Below are 19,427 nucleotides of genomic sequence, written 5' to 3'. Positions count from 1 at the left end.
GTACTTACAGGAAGCAGGATGGGAAGAAGTGTAGTCGAGAGGCGTAGACGGAGGAATTGGGAACTATATTTCCTCACAGCAGCCAACCAGGCCTACCACCATACGAGGCAGCAAGTGGCCTCCACACTGGACCACCCTTCATTCTCGGCAGCCCCCTGCCGGGTTTCCCTACATTCTCAGTGGCCCCCCGCCAAGTCCTACCTTCTCGGCGGCCTCTCCCAGGTCCCCCGTTCGATCATAGCTGCCCCCTGCTGTGGCATCCCCCTAAGTTTCACGGTGGCCCCCTCCCCGCCAGGTCCTTTCTCGGCGGCCGCGCCAGGTCTCCCTTTGTTCACGACAGCCCCAAGTCCAAATAAGTTTCTCGGCGGACCCCCGCTAGATCCCTCTACATTTCACGCCGGCCCTCTGCCGGGTTGCTCTTGGCGGCCATCCTTTCTCACGACGGCCCTGATCGCATTCAGCGGCGTGGGTCCCCTACGTTCTCGGCGACGCGGGTCGCTCCTTGCTCTCGTTGGTCCCGTCGCCAGGTTGCTCTCGACGGCGCAGGTTCCTCCTCACTCTTAGCAGCCCGCCCGAATCCCGGGAGCCTTCAGCCCTCATGCGACGCATCTCGGGTTCTGTAGCACACGATCCAAGCCTGCCGTTGGGATGCGGCTGCGGTTCACCAGGATTTCTCCACAGGACCTCGAAGGTAGCGGTCAGATGCTATGTAGTAGTGAGCAGAAATAAGAGGGTAGGATGGACAAATGTGTATGAGGAATTGATGCAGGACGTAGGGATTCAAATTTCTGGACCATAGGGATCTCTTCTGGGGATGAGGTGACCTGTACAAGAGGACATGGTGCATCTGGACTGGAGGGGTATCAACATCCTTACAGGAAGGATTTGCCAGTGATATTTAGATTTAAACCAAGTGCCAGGGGGTTAGGAACCAGAGCAGAAGGACAGTAAGTGAAAGATGGAGGGTATGACCTCTAAGTCTCAAAGAAAGGTCAGGCAGGAAGAGGTTACAGGATTAAGGGTGAAACTGGTGGGCTGAAGTGTATTTCAACGCAAGGAATATTGTGCGTAAAGCAGATGAGCATAGAGCTTGGTTACTATGATGTTGTAGCAATTACGGAGACTTGGTTGCGAAAGGGATCGGACTGGCAGCGGAATTTGCCAGTGTTTTGATGTTTTGTACATATAGAGAGGGAGGTAAAAGAAGTGGAGGAATTGCCAAGGCGAATGTTACGGCAGCACTCAAAGATGACATACTGGAGTGTTCGTCCACTGAGACAATTAGAGTTGAGCTCAAAAATAAAAAAGGTGCAATCACTGTAATGGAATTATAAAACAGGAGCAGAATTAGGTCATTTGGCCCATTTAGTCTGCTCTGCCATTCGATTAAATTATAGGTCTCCCATTAGCTAACAGAAGCTAGAGGAACAGATATGTAAACAGATTACAGAAATATGCAAAAGCAACAGACTTGTCATAGTGTGTGACTTTACCTTCCCCAATATTGACTGGGACTTAGTGCAAAACGTCATGTTCATAAGACATAGGAGCAGAATTAGGCCATTTGGCCCATGACTCTGTCATTCAATCATGGCTGATCTATCTTTCCCTCTCAACCCCATTCTCCTGCCTTCTCCCCATAACCCTTGACAACCTTACTAATCAAGAACCTGCCAAACGTCACTTTAAAAATACCCAATGCCTTGGCCTCCACAGATGTCTGGCAATGAATTCCACAGATTCACCACCCGCTGACTAAAGAAATTCATCCTCATCTTTTTAAAGGTGCGTCCTTTTATTCTGAGGCTCTGGCCTCTGGTCCTAGACTCTCCCACTGGTGGAAACATCATCTCCGCTTCCACTCCATATATAACATATAACAATTACAGCACGGAAACAGGCCATCTCGACCCCTTCAGTCCGTGCCGAACACATAATCTCCCCTAGTCCCATATACCTGCGCTCAGACCATAACCCTCCATTCCTTTCCCATCCATATAACTATCCAATTTATTTTTAAATGATAAAAACGAACCTGCCTCCACCACCTTCACTGGAAGCTCATTCCACACAGCTACCACTCTCTGAGTAAAGAAGTTCCCCCTCATGTTACCCCTAAACTTCAGTCCCTTAATTCTCAAGTCATGTCCCCTTGTTTGAATCTTCCCTACTCTCAGTGGGAAAAGCTTTTCCACGTCAACTCTGTCTATCCCTCTCATCATTTTAAAAACCTCTATCAAGTCCCCCCTTAACCTTCTGCACTCCAAAGAATAAAGCCCTAACTTGTTCAACCTTTCTCTGTAACTTAGTTGCTGAAACCCAGGCAACATTCTAGTAAATCTCCTCTGTACTCTCTCTATTTTGTTGACATCCTTCCTATAATTAGGCGACCAAAATTGTACACCATACTCCAGAATTGGCCTCACCAATGCCTTGTACAATTTTAACATTACATCCCAACTTCTATACTCAATGCTCTGATTTATAAAGGCCAGCACACCAAAAGCTTTCTTTACCACCCTATCTACATGAGATTCCACTTTCATGGAACTGTGCACAGTTATTCCCAGATCCCTCTGTTCACCTACATTCTTCAATTCCCTACCATTTACCATGTACGTCCTATTTTGATTTGTCCTGCCAAGATGTAGCACCTCACACTTATCAGCATTAAACTCCATCTGCCATCTTTCAGCCCACTCTTCCAACTGGCATAAATCTCTCTGTAGACTTTGAAACTCTTCTTCATTACCCGCAACCCCACCTATCTTAGTATCATCTGCATACTTACTAATCCAATTTACCACACCATCGTCCAGATCATTGATGTACATGACAAACAACAGTGGACCCAACACAGATCCCTGTGGCACCCCACTCGTCACTGGCCTCCAACCTGACAAACAACCATCCACCATTACTCTCTGGCATCTCCCATTCAGCCACTGTTGAATCCATCTTGCTATTCCACCATTAATACCCAACCATTGAACCTTCTTAACCAACCTTCCATGAGGAACCTTGTCAAAGGCCTTACTGAAGTCCATATACACAACATCCACTGCTTTACCCTCATCAATTTCCACTCTATCCAAGCCTCAGGTTCAAATGGGGTAGTATTTGTGAGCAGTATGCAAGGGGGTTTCCCGAAACAGTATGTGGATAATCCTATACAAGGAGGGTACATACTGGACCCAATATGGGGAAGTGAGCCTGGCCAGGTGACTGGGATGTAGGAAGGAACTGCAGATGCTGGTTGAAACCGAACATAGACACAAAACGCTGGACTAACTCAGCGGGACAAACAGCATCTCTGGAGGGAAGGAATGGGTGGAAGAGCATTTTGGGGACTGGTAACAACTCCTTAAGATTTAAGACAGTTATGATGTCTGGACCTAAGAGAAAAATACTAATCTGGGATATGGCAGATTACACCTTTATTTGGCAGGAGCTCAAGAGAGTAAATTGGAAACAATTGTTATTGGGTAAATCCACATCTGACATGTGGGAGTCTGATCCGAGTTCAGTGCCAGTATGTTCTAGTAGGAATGGCAAGGTAAGGGAACGTGGATTGAACAAAGAGCTTGAAAATTCGGTCAACAAAAAAGGAAGTTTATGTAATGTTGATAAAGATGGAATCAGACAAGGCCTTATGGCATATAAAGGAAGCATGAAAGGACTTGTGTGCAATTTGCAGGGCAAAAAGATAGTCATGAAATGTCATTTGTGAGTCAGATTAAATAAAATCCAAAGATTTTAATTATCTGCACTAAAAACAAGAGGGTAACCAGGAAAAAGACAGGGCCACTCAAGGATAAATGAAGGTATTAATGCGGTGTCAAAGGATGTAGGCAAGATACTAAATCAGTACAGACACCTCGTATCATACGCGTGATTGATTTATGCATTTTTGAAACAACGTGCTTGCTTAGTTAATACCAAAACCTAATGTACGTGCTATATTTTTAAAATAAAGTGGTCCAATTTACATAGACACAAGGAACTGCAAATACTGGTTAATACCAAAGATATAAAGTGCTGGAGTAACTCAGCGGGTCAAACAGTGTCTCTAGAGAAAAAGAATAGGTACTGTTTTGGGTCGGATCCCTTCTTCAATCTGTTTACAGATTTCAATCTGGCCCGAAATGTCACCAATCCTTCTTCTCCAGAGATGCAGCGCAACCCGCTGAGTTACTCCAGCACTTTATGTCTATCTTCAGTCAAATTTACGCGTGTTTAAATTTTGATATTTATATGTTTAATTTACGTATTTTATAATTATGCGCTGTTTTTCAGGAATGTAATCCCTGAAACGCTGTGCCTGTATTTTGCACCAAGGAGACAAAGATGATTGTGTGATCAGTGTGGGGGGATTACCAATATGCTAGGGCTGTTGGAGATGAAGAAGGAGATGGTGTTGGGCCTATTGAAGAGCATTAAGCATAAATGGCCTGATGGGATCTTTCCCAGGTTATTGAGAAAGATAAGAGAGGAAATTGCAGACGCCTTCATGAAAATGTTTGTACCTTCTCTAGCTATAGATGAAGTCCTAGAAGACTGAGTAGTAGCGATGTTGTTTATTTGTTTAACAAGTAGGGGCTGCATGGTGGTGCAGTGGTAGAGTTGATGCCTCAATCCTGACCACAGGTGTTTGTCTGTATGGAGTTTGTACGTTGTCCCCGTGACCTGCATAGGTTTTCTCCGAGATCTTCGCTTTCTTCCCACACTCCAAGGACGTACAGGTTTGTAGGTTAATTGGCTTGGTATAATTGTAAATTGTCCCTCGGCCGTGTAGGATAGCGTATTCGCGATCGAACCTGGATCTCTGGCGCTGTAAGACAGCAACTCCACCGTTGCGTCACCTTGCTGCCCTTAATTTTTCCTAAATTTTATTTTTCAGGAACAGAGTCCACAGATTCCACGTGTGAGGAGTGTCAGAAAGGAACGTTTTCAAGCAGTGATTCGTCTACAGAAGAGTGTAAGAAATGGACAACGTGAGTACTTTTAAAATCCATGGTGATCCCTGGTCAGGAAACAACCTCTTGCTAATGTTTTTCAATTCACAAAGTTCCATTCCCCTATTCTTCCTGTCACTCACAATGTGTCTTTCAGATATAATCAGTCATTTATTGTAATGTAATGATAACAAGTTGGAACATTGTTGAAATCCTGGCAGTTGAAAATGCTGTTGTGTGCTTTCTCAGTGATCTGGTTCACTTATTACAATACAGTAAAAGTAACAATCCTTCTGAACCACTTGGTACCATTGTACAATTCCAAAGTATCTCGCTCCTCTTGCCTACTCCGTGGTGACAACGTGACAGATCCACCTCGGATTTTCTGGCACCCTTGGTTCCAGAGCCTTTCTGGATTATCCGTTTTGCTGGATCAACAGAGGTCATGGCCTCTGAGAGGAGTGGAACGGTACCAGAATGGTCCAGGGGCCGAGATACCAGAAAGTCGGAATGGAATTCGGCTATGGGAACAGATCTGTTAGCTCTAACTGGTCAGAGTTCCTAATCCCCGCTAGCAGGGGGCAAACTTGACTCGGTGATCGGCGCAGAAGTCCCGATGAGGTTGAGATCAGCTGCCTCAACCAGCCTAGGCGCCACATTTTCAGGGAAACTCCCGGAGAGGATTTCAAGTGTGTGATTGCAATTTTGTCCGGATAAAAGGTGGAGCCGGACCCTAAATTGCTGTAAAATTGGTGATGGACCTGTATCACATTATTTGTACCTTCCCTTCAGGCTTACCTGGGAACTTTTATATTTGGGTAGCAACCTGTAGTTAGAACAATCATATTGTCACATTTAATTCAGAGAGTTCATGAGAGAGTATGGAAAGACCAGAAGTACTTTTCTATGATTGAACCTCAGAAATCATTACTTGAACCACTTGAAACAATCTTGCCCTTAGATGTTGGGTCGGTTATGGGAATGGGCATTACACTCTCACTCTACTGATAAGGTTGTCTTGTTGGAGGTTGACATATAGGGCAGGTATCATAATGATGTTTCCTGTAGTTCTGTGATTTATTAAGTTTCCACCAAATAATGCTGAAACAAACCTAATCCTGGTTAAAAATGATATAGTCTCGAACTGTCATTACTGTACATCTCACGAGTTAAGAATGTTAATTTGTTAGTTATTTTTATTTCAAAATAGACTTTATTCAGGTAAATAAATATATGCGATACATGAACCATACAAAAAAATTCATCTGACATTCTCAGGCTATATGTATAGCAATGTTACAAAATTTTGAGATTTTAAAAATCAAGTCTGCAATTTATCCCATCAGATAAAGCATAAAAATAAGTTTAATTTGACACCTAATTCACTTTCATATCTCAAGTATTTAAAAAGTTATGGTCATTTTCATACTGGGAAATGAGCATCTTGTTCCCTATTGATTTTCTATGGACATAACAAAAAAGCTGTGATCGTGAACAGTCAAAAGCCCATAACTTTCTTAAAAATTAAGAGAACTGAATGAAATTTTCAGTTATCATAGATTGAAGCATTCTGAAACAAATATAAAATAATCTTACTTGGATGACCTGAAATTAAGCATATAATTAGTTAGTTACCTAATTGTAGCTAATTTCAGACTTCAATTACTAGATCTAAACATCTATCCATTTCTTAATAAATGATTAACATTTTTAAATAGCCTAAATGTCCAAATAATATTCACAAATAATTCACAATAAAACATGATTTTTAAATCTCATTTACATTAATTTATAGACCAAATGGAAGGAATTTAGTGTTCAATTGCTGTAAATAAATGCCCATTTAAATCAGCTTTCCAGTGGGATCCTGTGAACGCGCTGGTTTAGAACGTTCACATTGCGGTAGATTTGTGCTTCAAATGCCGAGAAAAATACTGCGGGATATAATGGGCCCAAAATGAGCCACTCGCAATATTAAACTTTGTATAAAGGGATCTTTAGAAGCCCTTTTTAATGTAAAAATATACAGCTTACCTTCTGCTATTTGCTTTATGAGATCCTGCGGTTGCTGGTGGTCGCGGGTTTAGAGGTTGATTTTTAAACTACTATAACTATTATACGAGGCCTTTAAAACTAATAATAGCTTTTGCGACGGGGTCTTCCAGCGATTTTTCGTTAATAATTAACTAGGCTGAACATCTTCGATTTGAACAGCCTAGAGAAAATTGCGTTTTAAACCCGCCCCCCTATAAACGGCGCCAAAATCGCGCACACCCGCAGCGACAGATTTTCAGCGACGCTTCAGGTAGGCTTTGCAACATACCTAATATGTACATGGGTGTTTTCGTAAATAAGGCTGTAATGGCAATTTCTTAACTTTACAATGTCTAGCTTTTAATTGCTATTACTACTCAGAGATATAGAAGTGATATAGCTTATAGTAAAAACTAATAGTAAGATTAAACGAGAACTTACCAGTTTGAAGTTTGATCTTTATTTTACGAGTAGTTACGGTGAGCGATTACATGAAGAAGCCCTGCCAGTCCGAAGTACAGTGAATAACTTGGTTTTATATCCTGCCCAAACACATCATACCGTCATCGTCATGGCTATCCCTCGGGGTCGAGGATGATGGCCTACGTTCTGTTTTTTTATGGACGCTCAGGTGGCTTATGAGTCCAATCCTGGCTTTGAAAGTTCTTCGACATTCAGGACAGATAATTCCAGATGGCAGATCGGGCTTTGGTTGTTGCTGCCTCTCTTTCCGTTTTATTCTCTTTTCTTCTAATTCTACGCATCTCTTGGCTTCGAAGGTTGCTGTTCCTTGGCCATGACTGTGGTAAGGCCTTAGTGACGTAGATGAATGCCATGTACAAAGGTTGAAGTTGTTCACAACATTTTACTTGTGGCTGACACATTGTGAAGATCATGTCGGCTGTTCCACGTGATGGTCTAAAACCCGTTTGTGTCTCTGGAAGGATCTTCTCGGCCAAAGGCTTGATTTGGTTGTTTATGATGCGGGCGAGGACTTTGCCTGCTGCTGCTAATAGCGCTTTCTCACGGGGCGACTTGACGCAAGAGTTAACCAGAGTTGAACATCGTGGGAACCTCGTGTGATAACCGTACGGCATTCGTGGACCACCGTGGACCACCGTGGCGCTAACGGCAGGTACTCGTGTAACTTGGTGACTCGGGAGAAAATTCAAGCAAGCTTGAATTTCTCCAAGAGTGACTTGTACACTTGTGGTTGAATATTGCAACATTATATGGTACGTAGTGGCCAGTGCGATATCCGTAATAACTCTTGCGTTTACCGTGGGAACTTCTGTGGGATTGAATTTAAAAAATAAAGATTTGCATCCGCATATGGACATCAACTTATTCATGTTATGTTAATGAGATTCAAGAAATAACTATAATCTTTAAAAGGGACTTTACTGAAAGGTCCCGCATTTTTATGGTCCGTGAGAAATTTTTCACATGTACTTCTTTGAGAGATACAGCTCGGAGTCCTCGCCGACTAGCGATCGATGCCTTTCCGAAGCAGGGTCCGGAACGCTACCAATCAATGTTCTCCAGAGACCCGTGTAAGGAGTGAACTGCACATGCTGGTTTAAACCGAAGACAGACACAAAAAGCTGGAGTAACTCAGCGAGTCAAGCAGCATCTCTGGAGAAAAATAGGTGATGTTTCGGGACGAGACACATCTTCAGACTCAATTCCGATTAGGATGTCTGAAGAAGGGTTCCGATTCGAATCGCCACCTATTCTTTTTCTCCAGAGATGCTGCCTGACCCGCTGACTTACTCCAGCTTTTTATGTTTTTCTTCCCAGATCTGACTTACCTGCTGATTTACACCAACATTTTGTGTCCTTTTGTGCGTATTAACCAGCATCTGCAGTTCCTTTAGACATTACCTAACTTCAGATTTTAGAGATATAGCGCGGAAACAGGCCCTTCGGCCCATCGAGCCCGCGCCGACCACCTCTTCTTATACACTCCAGGGACAATTTTACAATGTTACCGAAGCCGATTAACTTACAAACCTGTAATCTCTGGAGTGTGAGAGGAAACCGGTGCACTCGGAGAAAACCCACGCGGTCACAGGGAGAACATACAAACTCCATACAGAGTGCACCCATGGTCAGGATCGAACCCCGGTCTCTGGGGCTGTGAGGCAGCAACTCTACCACTGTGCCGCATGTAGTCAGATTTAATAAATTGCTGGTGTTGCTTCCAAAGACAGAGGCATTCATAATATTAGATCAGAAATGCATCTTTCCGCTAATAGAGTAAATTATTAGTCAATTAATAAGAGAATCAATTATTGTTGGTGACATTTCACCTACGAATATCAGACTATTTTCGCAGAGGTAAGGGCCAATTAGGCATAGCAAAAGGTATGAACACTTTTAAACATTTTGTTCCGACTATTTTGTCAAATGCAAATACAGGGAGAATGATCAAAGTGCTCACATGGCTCACTCTGTTAGAAGCGTTCTGAGTTTAAATGGATCGTGTATTCCTTCTTAAAGTATAAATTTTTGTGTGGCCAGGGGTGCGATTGAGAACAGCTGGGAAAGGGCGGAGGAGACGTCACGAATAACAGCGTTTCCCTGGCCATATTATGGCCCATTCCCCAACCGTAACATTAATCAAGCTCTGTCTAACTCTGCCTTCACACCATCCCCCTGTGACATGGGTTAGTCATCGCTGGGCGGGCTGTGGGCCGAATGGCCTGCCAACGGGAGTCAGAGACTGACACTGAGATCCATTGTGCAGGAAGGAACTGCGGATGCTGTATTTTTACCGAAGATAGACACAAATGCCACCTGTTCATTTTCTCCAGATATGTTGCCTGACCCATTGAGTTACTCCAACATTTTGTGTCTGTGTTCACTATGAACATTGAATTATTTAATTTTAGGTAACTTACACTCTCTCTCTCTCCCCCGCCCACCCCCTCCTGTCCCCCCCCCCCCCTCCCCCATGCAGTAAATGTCGGTTAACCAGTCCAAGGTTTGTAACGATGGTTCCCTCTTGGGATCACACTATCCCTAGCCAACAATTGGCCTATCAGGGAACCAAATATAGACATAAAGTGCTGGAGTGACTCAGTGGGTCAGGCAGCATCTCTGGAGGAAAGGGTTAGGTGACATTTCGGGTCGGGACCCCTCTTCAAAATACCCTGCTGAGGTCATCTGTTGTTGGCCCTGATTTGTCCCGGTCTTTTCTTGCTTCCAGTTCCCCCCTACAATTATCCCGAAGAAGGGTCCCGACCAAAAATGGAATCTATTCCTTTTCTCCAGAGATGCTGCTTGGCCCGCTGAGTTACTCCAGCATTTTGTGTCTAACTTGCTGATTCAGACAGTTTTTGATTATCAAGGATTCTGCGCTGACTCTTTACTCTGAAACACACGTTGGAAATTTAAACTTGGGCGCAACTAACATCGTCTAAGTAATGTGGCATCTTCCTGCAGTAAAGTCACGGCATTAGTACAGGCATGTCTCCAAATGAGCCAATTCAACCAAGGGAGGATATTTATAGTGTGTGAAAAAAAAAGTGACATCATTTGTGCCACGTGATGATTTAACTTCACAGTTCACAATGTTCATTCAAGATTTAACGGGAAAACTCAGGAGACGGACAAGTCACTCGCACAAATAACAGAAATGCCGAGTACCGTGGGAACTCTTTATCTACCCCCCCGTTATATCATGTGATATCGTGCTAGACCACGACCACTTCACTCTGGTTACATCTTGCGTCAAGTCGCCCCGTGAGAAAGGCCTATAATAGGGAAATTCCACGATAGTTTCCGCAGTCAGATCGATCGCCTTTCCTTTTGTAGATGGTAACGATTGCTGAGTCTAAAGTCTCTTGGTACGTTTTCATTTATCCAGATCTTGATGAGAAGTTGATGCAGATGGGATATATAATACTAACATTCTAGTACTAACCTCTAACAACTATTAATAATCAAGAATATTAACTAACACTAACTAATGATAATAAGGTTATTTAGATTATTTAAGAATTAACTAAAAGTATGAAATATAAGTAAAGTGTGATTCAGGTATTTTATAATGAGAAATGTTTGGTGGCTCTCTCTCTGATGTTTTCGTTTTTGATTATTCTTTGATAAATGTTTATAATATACAAAACTAACATTTCAATTTGAGACTAGTAATTATACCATTAATGGAATATAATCAATATTTCTTTCCCCCCCACAAATTGTATGCATCGAATTGGAAACTTTCCTTTCAAGGAAAGTACGGAGCTAGTATTTTTATAAACCAAAAGCTACGGATGTCCATAGATGCTTAGCCACATTAGGGTGGCTATCACTAACTGCACTAATTGTAGTTGTAGTTGCTTTTCTTTTTTACTTTCCACACTTTACTAACCCTATTTGCTATCACCTTTTTTTTAATCTTATATCATATTATATTTTGTATTTGGAATGGAATTGCATATTTTATTTAAGGAGATATGTTCGGATGGAAAATAGACGTGACCTAAAATTCATCTACCTGATGTTCAAGTATAAGGTAGGGTTGAGTGTGCTGAATCATCTGCTCTACCACTTAATCACAAGATGCAAGACATGAATATAAAAATTGGGGGTGAGGGAATTAAATTCTGTAGTTGGAATGTTAAGGGAATTAATGAACCTATCAAGAGGCAAAGTGTTAGCTCATTTAAAATCATTGAAAACAGATATAATATTTCTCCAGGAGACACATCTTAAAAAGGAAGCACAACACAGATTGAAAGCAAAATGGATTGCTAAAGCGTACCACTCTTCATTCTCACATAAATCTAGAGGTGTTGCAATATTAATTTGTAAAGGTATACCCTTTAAACATATATCAACGATAGAAGACATTGAAGGCAGATATATTGTAATAATAGGGGAGTTATACTTAAAAAAGGTGACTCTCCTCAATGTGTATGGACCAAATTTTGATAGCCCTCTGTTTTTTAAGAGAATTCTTAACAATATCCCGGAAGGTACACAACAAAACTTAATAATCGGTGGAGATTTAAATTGCACTTTGGATGCTTGTTTGGATAGATCATCAACTCAAAGAAAACTAAAATCTCGATCAAGTGAATTTTTAAATTCATACATTAATACTACTAATATTAAGGACGTTTGGAGAATTGAAAATCCATCGGGCCGAGAATATTCATTTTACTCACCAGTACATAAAACTTACTCAAGGATAGACTATTTTTTAGTAGATTCAAAACTTATCCCATTTACCTATAACTCACAATATCATAACATCATAATCTCAGACCACGCTCCATTAACATTTATGATCAAAGTAAACGGAATGGCAGAGACACAGTCACAATGGAGATTTAATCCCCAAATCTTAAAAGATAAGTCATGTAATGAATACCTAGTAAAACAGATTAAAATGTTTTTTGAGGCTAACGATAGCCCTGAAATCTCTGCTTCCCTTCTTTGGGAAACATTTAAAGCATTTGTACGAGGAGCATTAATTTCTTCCCAATCATTTTTTAATAAAGAGAATAGGGCCAAACAACAGAAACTGGAAATGGAAATAAAGCAATTAGACACAGAAAATGCAGCAGCACCATCCACGATAAAACACAATAAAATTGCAGTATTGACATATAAATTAAACAAGATTTATTCAGACCAAGTTATAAAACTTTATCAACATACAAAACAATTAAATTTTGAATTTGGTGACAAACCACAAAAACTATTAGCGAGTCAACTTCGCAAATTGGATAGGGAAAAAACAATATACAAAATTAGAACAGACAAGGGAGAAACATTAACACTGCCTAAAGATATTAATGATAGATTTCTACAATACTACCAAAAATTGTATTCATCTAAAATAACAGAACAATCAACGGGAATGGAAACATTTTTACAGAATTGTAAATTTGCGGGTCTAGATCAGAAAGAGAGAGAATTGCTAGGGGCTGAAATTACGATAAAAGACATTGAAGAATCAATAAAATCCTTAAAAAACGGAAAGTCTGCAGGACCCGATGGTCTAAATTCTGAATTTTATTAAAAAAATTATGATTTGCTTTCCCCACGCCTACAGACAATGTACAAATACGCTTATACTCAACAGAAACTCCCAGAAACTCTAAATGAATCTACAATCATACTTATACCAAAAACGGACAAGGATCTTGAAGACCCAGGTTCATACAGAGCTATAGCCCTCTTAAATACTGATCAGAAAATATTAACTAAAATTCTATCTAATAGATTGAGCTTAGTGATCAGAAAATTAATACATCCCGACCAAACAGGGTTTATCCCCAAACGGTATTCATTTTATAATCTGAGAAGATTATTTAATATTATATATTCCAATAGAATCCCTAACGCAGAGCTAGCAATTATCTCGTTAGATGCTGAAAAAGCATTTGACCAGGTAGAATGGCCATATTTATTTTCGGTGATGGAAAAATTTCAACTAGGAGAGAAGTACTGTACATGGGTTAAATTGTTATATTCTAATCCAACAGCTAGAATATTAACAAACAAAATGTTATCAACTAAATTTAATCTCTCTAGAGGCTGTAGACAAGGATGCTCACTATCCCCACTATTATTTGCTCTTGCAATCGAACCCCTAGCAGAAAGCGTTAGAAACCATCCAGGAATATTTGGATACAATACTAGAGACACAAGGAATAAAATCTCCTTATATGCAGATGATATACTAATATATATTACAAAATTAGAAACTAGTATTCCAAACTTATTAAATCTAATAACTCAATTTGGTCAGTTTTCGGGATATAGAATTAATTGGAATAAAAGCGAAATCATGCCAATAACAAAATTCAATTTACATACAATACAACAATATCCTTTTAAAATAGTTAAAGATAAATTTAAATACTTAGGAATCTATGTAACTAAGACATATACCTCTCTATTTAAACTAAATTTCCCACCCTTACTGAATAAACTACAGAAGAATATTCAATACTGGAAAACACTCCCGATTTCTATGCTTGGGAGAATTAATGCTATAAAAATGATTTTTTTACCGCAACTGCTGTACCTACTTCAATTAATTCCGATATATATCCCAAAAACGTTTTTCAAAAAAGTCGATTCCATTGTTACAAGTTTTGTCTGGGATTATATGAATCATAGAATAAGTAAAAAACATTTATGTAAATCAAAGATAAATGGAGGTTTGGCTTTGCCAAATTTCTTATTTTATTTTTGGGCAGTCCATATTAAAAACATGAATTTCTGGCTGGAAGAAATGGATCAACAACCAGATTGGCTAATGATGGAAAAGGAAGACTGTCTACCTTTTGAAATTGGACCGATCATATTTGCCCCCACAAAACTGCACAAAAAAACCTATAAAGAAAACCCCATAATACATAGTGGAATACGAATTTGGAAACAAATAAAAAAAGATTTAAAATTGAATAATATACCACTCTGCCTTCCCATTGTAAATAATCCTTTATTCAAATCATCCTTTATGGACAAAGGTTTCACACAATGGAAAAATCATGGAATCAAAAATATAGGACATCTTTATGGGAAAGGTACTTTTCTTTCATTTCAAGAGTTACAACAGAATTATGGACTGCACTCAAATAATTTCTTCAGATATCTACAAATTAGAGATTATGTTAAATCTAATACACAAGTCTACAGGAATAGGGAATCAGAAATTCTTGATGAATGTCTGAACAAGCATCCTAATACTGAAAAACTAATAGCTTATATTTATAACACCCTACTAAACAACTAGGTACCACCGACCGAACCATATAGATACAAATGGGAAAATGAAATAGGTCACCCTATCACGAAAGATATGTGGGACGAAAGTTTACAACAAATACATCAATGTTCATTAAATGCCAGACATACTTTAATACAATTCAAGGTCTTACATAGGTCTTACACTACTCTAAAATAAAACTAAATAGAATCTTCCCACAAATCTCTCCTATTTGTGATAAATGTCTACATCTAGAGGCTAATTTAACACATACGTTTGCAAACTGTATAAAACTTAAACATTTCTGGACTGATATTTTTGAAATAACTTCAGAAGTTATTAATACAAAACTGGACCCAGACAAAAAAATTAATAATACTTGGAATATCAGAACAAAGCTTAACACTCACAACAAACCAAAGAAATGTCCTCAACTACAGTATAATAACCAGGAAAAAATTAATATTAAAATTTTGGAAAGGCCCTACAACCCCCACAATTAAAATGTGGATTACGGAAATGTCGGAGACCCTATACTTAGAAAGAATTAGACTTGTCTTAATGGACAAACAAGATCTTTTCCATAAAATTTGGGCTCCATTCATTAACTATCTGAAGGGATAGATTGGCACAGCACGAGGACCCAACTGAAACTTGAACTCAGGAACAGATGAAAAGCTATACTTTATAACCTACGAACCTATCTCCATTGACGTATTACAGGTAACCCATTCCACCTCCCTTGTTTTTCTGTTGTGTTTTTTTTTCTTTCTTTTTTATTTGTAACTTTCTACCCTCTCTTTTTCCCTCTTTCTATAAAAAATAAAAACACTAGAAGCAGAAGTAATTGATAATGGAAAATTTTAATAATGTATGACTGATGTATATGAAAAGTTTTTTTACTATAATATGTAACTACATTTTATAATATGTCTACTTCTAATAAATTAAAAAAAAAAAAAAAAAAAAAAAGAAGTTGATGCAGATGGTAATGTAGCAGGTTACCTCCAATTTTGTAGACCTCGGCTGGTATTCCATCGAGTCCAGCTGCCTTTTTGTTTTTCAAGGTTTTGATGGCTTTCTTGACCTTTTTCAAGTGATGATAATCTGCTTAGGGAGTCGTCAACAGACTGCTTTGGAATGTTGTTGATTGCATTCCTGTCAAAAGAGGCGATTTGATTTAGAAGATCTTCAAAGTGCCTCCTCCATCTAGAATTGATGTCAGCATTGCTCTTCAGGATGGTTGGCCCATCTTTGCTTTTGAGAGGGGCTTGATCGTGAGTGGATGGATCAAAAATGGCTTTGGTGGCGTTGAAAAAGTCTCAAGTGTCGTTGGCACCTGCTAGTTGTTGGATTTTCTGAGCTTTCTCCCTCCACCATTGGTTTTTCAGGTTTTGGGTGCTCTTCTGTACTGCAGCCTTGCATTCCTGATAGCACTTCCTTTTGGTAGCCGACTGTTGGCCATTTTGTACGGTGATGAAAGCTTTTCTCATTTCATCGATTAGTTGTTTCAAGATTCAAGATACATTTATTTGTCACATGTACCAATTGGTACAGTGAAATGTGTGGTCGCCATACATCCATACAAATAATAAAGAGCACAGAACACGATAGACTTTAACAGAGACATCCTCACACAGCGGGGTCAAAATTTCCCACTGTGAGGGAAGGCTCCAACAATTCAGCCATCCTCCTCTGTTCCCTCCCGTGGTCGGAGGGCTCATGCGCGTGCCCATAGTTATGCCTTGGATTTGGAGGAAATGGAATGAGTTAAAGGAAAAGTTGTTGAATGTAAGGACCAGCTCCGCTAGGCAGAGGAGAGTATTGGTAGACGGGGATTGGTTGATTCTGCGGTCGTATTCAGATATCCTTATATTCATGAACCACTCCCTGCCTGTCCTTCCTATGAGACTTACTTGTCATAATCTCCACATTTTCATCAGACCTTCCTGCTGCTCTGGTTCCCATCCCTCCTGCCATTACAGTTTAAACCCTCCTGAGTACCACTAGCAAACCTACATGGAAATATGTTGGTGCCCCTCCAGTTCAGGTATAACCCGTCCCTCTTGTTCAGGTCATCTTTGCCCTAGAGGAGATTCCAATGGTCTAAAATTCTGAATCTTTGTCCCCTGCACCAACTACTCAGCCACACATCCATCTGTCCTATCCACTTATTGCTACGCTCATTAGCGCATGGCACTGGGAGTAAATGCAGAGATTACCATCCTGCATTTTAAACTTTTGCCTAACTCCCTATATTCACTCTGCAGGATCATCCCTATGTAATTTGTGCTGACGTGCACAACGTCTTCTGGTTACTCTCCCTCCTTGAGAATGTTCTGCAGCCGCCTTGAAACATCCTGGACCCTGGCAACAGATCATCCTGGAGTCCCGTTTGTTGCCACATAATCTCCTGTCTGTCCCCCTTACTAACGAGTTCCCCATCACTATCGCTCTACCTGACTTTACCCTAACCTGCTGTGCCTCAGATCCAGGCCCAGTGCCACAGACCTGGCTGCTGCTGCTCTCCGCTGAAAGGCCACCTCCCTCAACAGTATCCAAAATGGGATACCTGTTTAGTAGGAGAATGGCTACAGAGGATTCCTGAGCTTGGGTGGCATGGTGGGGCAATGGTAGAGTTGCTGCCTTACGGCACCAGAGACCCAGGTTCGATCTTGACTACGGGTAAAACTGTACGTAATTTGGATGTCCACGCCATGACCTGCGCTGGTTTTCTCCGCGATCTCCAGTTTCCTCCCACATTCTAAAGACGTACAGGTTTGTAAGTTAATTGGCTTGGTGTGATTGTAAATTGTCCCTTGTGTGTTTCGGATAGTGTTAGTGTGCGGGGATCGCTGGTTGGCGTGGACTCGGTGTGCCATAAGGCCTGTTTCCACGTTGTATCTCTGAACTAAACTAAGCTCGCTACTTACCCCCTTACCTGGTGGTCACTCATCTATTCTATGTGTGCACCTTAGGTGCAAATAGCACCTATCCATGACTTGTTACCGACCTGCCTGAGGTCATCCAGCCGCAGCTCTTGTTCCCTAACACAGTTTTTAAGTAGCTGCACTCCACTGCACTAGCCTCCATTTCCACTACACCAAGAGCAAATTGCACTCCTATTAATTATATTTTTTCTGTTTCTTCCCCAGATGTGTAAAGCCCACACATGAACCGAGTGTACCTGGGAGCAATGTAGCTGATGTAAAGTGTGGAGGAGAGAGCAAACCAACTGTTGCAGCTGCGTCGAACAACATTCGTTTGTTTGTCCCTTTGATTTGTATTACGACAATCCGTTTCTGAAATAATCCTCAATTGAGAGTATGTATGTTATTAATTTAATGTGTGCATTCTCCTATTATCATTTTCTGTATCCAAAGTTATTTTAGCCAGTTTAGAAATAAACTTCAATTTTTAATAACGATATTTACACTCATCAAACTATTGTGAGTCTGAAGAAGGGTACCAAGGCAAAACACCTATTCATGCTCTCCAGAGTTACTCCAGCACTGTGTCTTTTTTTGTAAACCAACATCTGCAGTTCTTGTCTTTTAATTTACCAAACCTTTTATCTCTCGGTACTATTAATTGCCAGAGAGGGAGGGGACAGAGACGGATGGGGGGCAGTGAGGGGGGGGGGGCGCAGAGAGGGAGGGTGGGGGCAGAGAGGGAGGAGGCAGAGAGGGAGGGAGGGGGCAGGGAGGGAAGAAGGGAGGGGGGCAGAAAGGAAGGGAGAGGGCAGAGAGGGAGGGAGGGGGCGCCAGAGATGGAGGGGGGGGGCGGAGAGAGGGGGGGCATAGAGGGAGGCTGGGAGGGGGGAAGAGAGGGAAGGGGGCAGAGAAGGAGGGAGGGGGTCAGATAGGGAGGGAGAGGGCAGATAGGGATGGACGGGGGCCAGAGAGGGGTAGAGGAGGGGGAAGAGGGGTGGAGGGGGGGGGCAGAGAGGGAGGGAGTGGGTGCAGGGGTGCAGAGAGGGAGGGGGAAGAGAGGGGGGGGGCAGAGAAAAGGGGGAAGGGGGTAGAGAGGGAGGCGGGTAGAGGTTGGGGCAGAGAGGGATGGGGGGGCAGAGAGGGAGGGAGGACAGGAAGGGGAGGGGTAGAGAGGGTGGGGAAGGGGGTAAAGGGAGGGGGAGGGGATAGAGAGGGAGGGGGAGGGGGTAGAGAGGGAAGGGGAGGGTGAAGAGGCAGCACCAACACAGGTTGTAGAGCAGTAGTCCTCACCAGGCAGACACGAGCGAGGCGGCGGTCGGGCGTCGACCAGAGGACCACGAATTTGCCGCCGCAGTCTCTAGTCCAAGGCCCGACTTCATCTTCGGGTTCGTCCCTTCTTCCACCGACTGCGTCTTTTGAATAACCGGGGGGTGTGGGGGGAGGAGGGGTTAGGAGGGCAACGTCACTCGAAGCGCATGGAAGATCCTGTGTGAGACGGCGCCGAGCAGAGACATTGTGATGTCATCTGCGAAAGCTCGTCGCTTAAATTCAATATTTTTATAATATAGATAAATGCAGTATAATATAGATGGAGTATAATATAGATAAATGTGAGGTTATCCACTTTGGAGGCAAAAACAAGGGGGCAGATTATTATCTCAATGGGGTTAGGTTAGGTAAGGGGGAGGTGCAGCGAGACCTGGGTGTACTTGTACACCAGTCACTGAAAGTTGGCGTGCAGGTACAGCAGGCAGTGAAGAAAGCTAATGG

At 41.6% G+C, this 19,427-nt stretch overlaps 1 protein-coding gene across 2 annotated transcripts in view; it reads left to right on the top strand.

The window, feature by feature from the left end:
- Nucleotides 1–18,148, top strand: part of LOC116990373 (tumor necrosis factor receptor superfamily member 14-like) — a 75,547-nt gene extending 57,399 nt beyond the window's left edge. For both annotated transcript variants that reach the window (XM_033047988.1, XM_033047989.1), the window contains 2 exons: nucleotides 4,901–4,994; nucleotides 17,880–18,148. In XM_033047988.1, the coding sequence (XP_032903879.1) occupies nucleotides 4,901–4,994; nucleotides 17,880–18,030 (245 nt within the window). In that variant the 3' untranslated portion in view covers nucleotides 18,031–18,148. The remainder of the gene's footprint in view (nucleotides 1–4,900; nucleotides 4,995–17,879) is intronic.
- The last annotated feature ends 1,279 nt before the right edge of the window (nucleotides 18,149–19,427 follow it).

Source organism: Amblyraja radiata, chromosome 31, assembly GCF_010909765.2.
Source record: "Amblyraja radiata isolate CabotCenter1 chromosome 31, sAmbRad1.1.pri, whole genome shotgun sequence".
NCBI classification, from domain to species: Eukaryota; Metazoa; Chordata; class Chondrichthyes; order Rajiformes; family Rajidae; genus Amblyraja; species Amblyraja radiata.
Note: the sequence above shows the minus strand (reverse complement) of the source record. Positions and strands in the feature narration are given on the sequence as shown.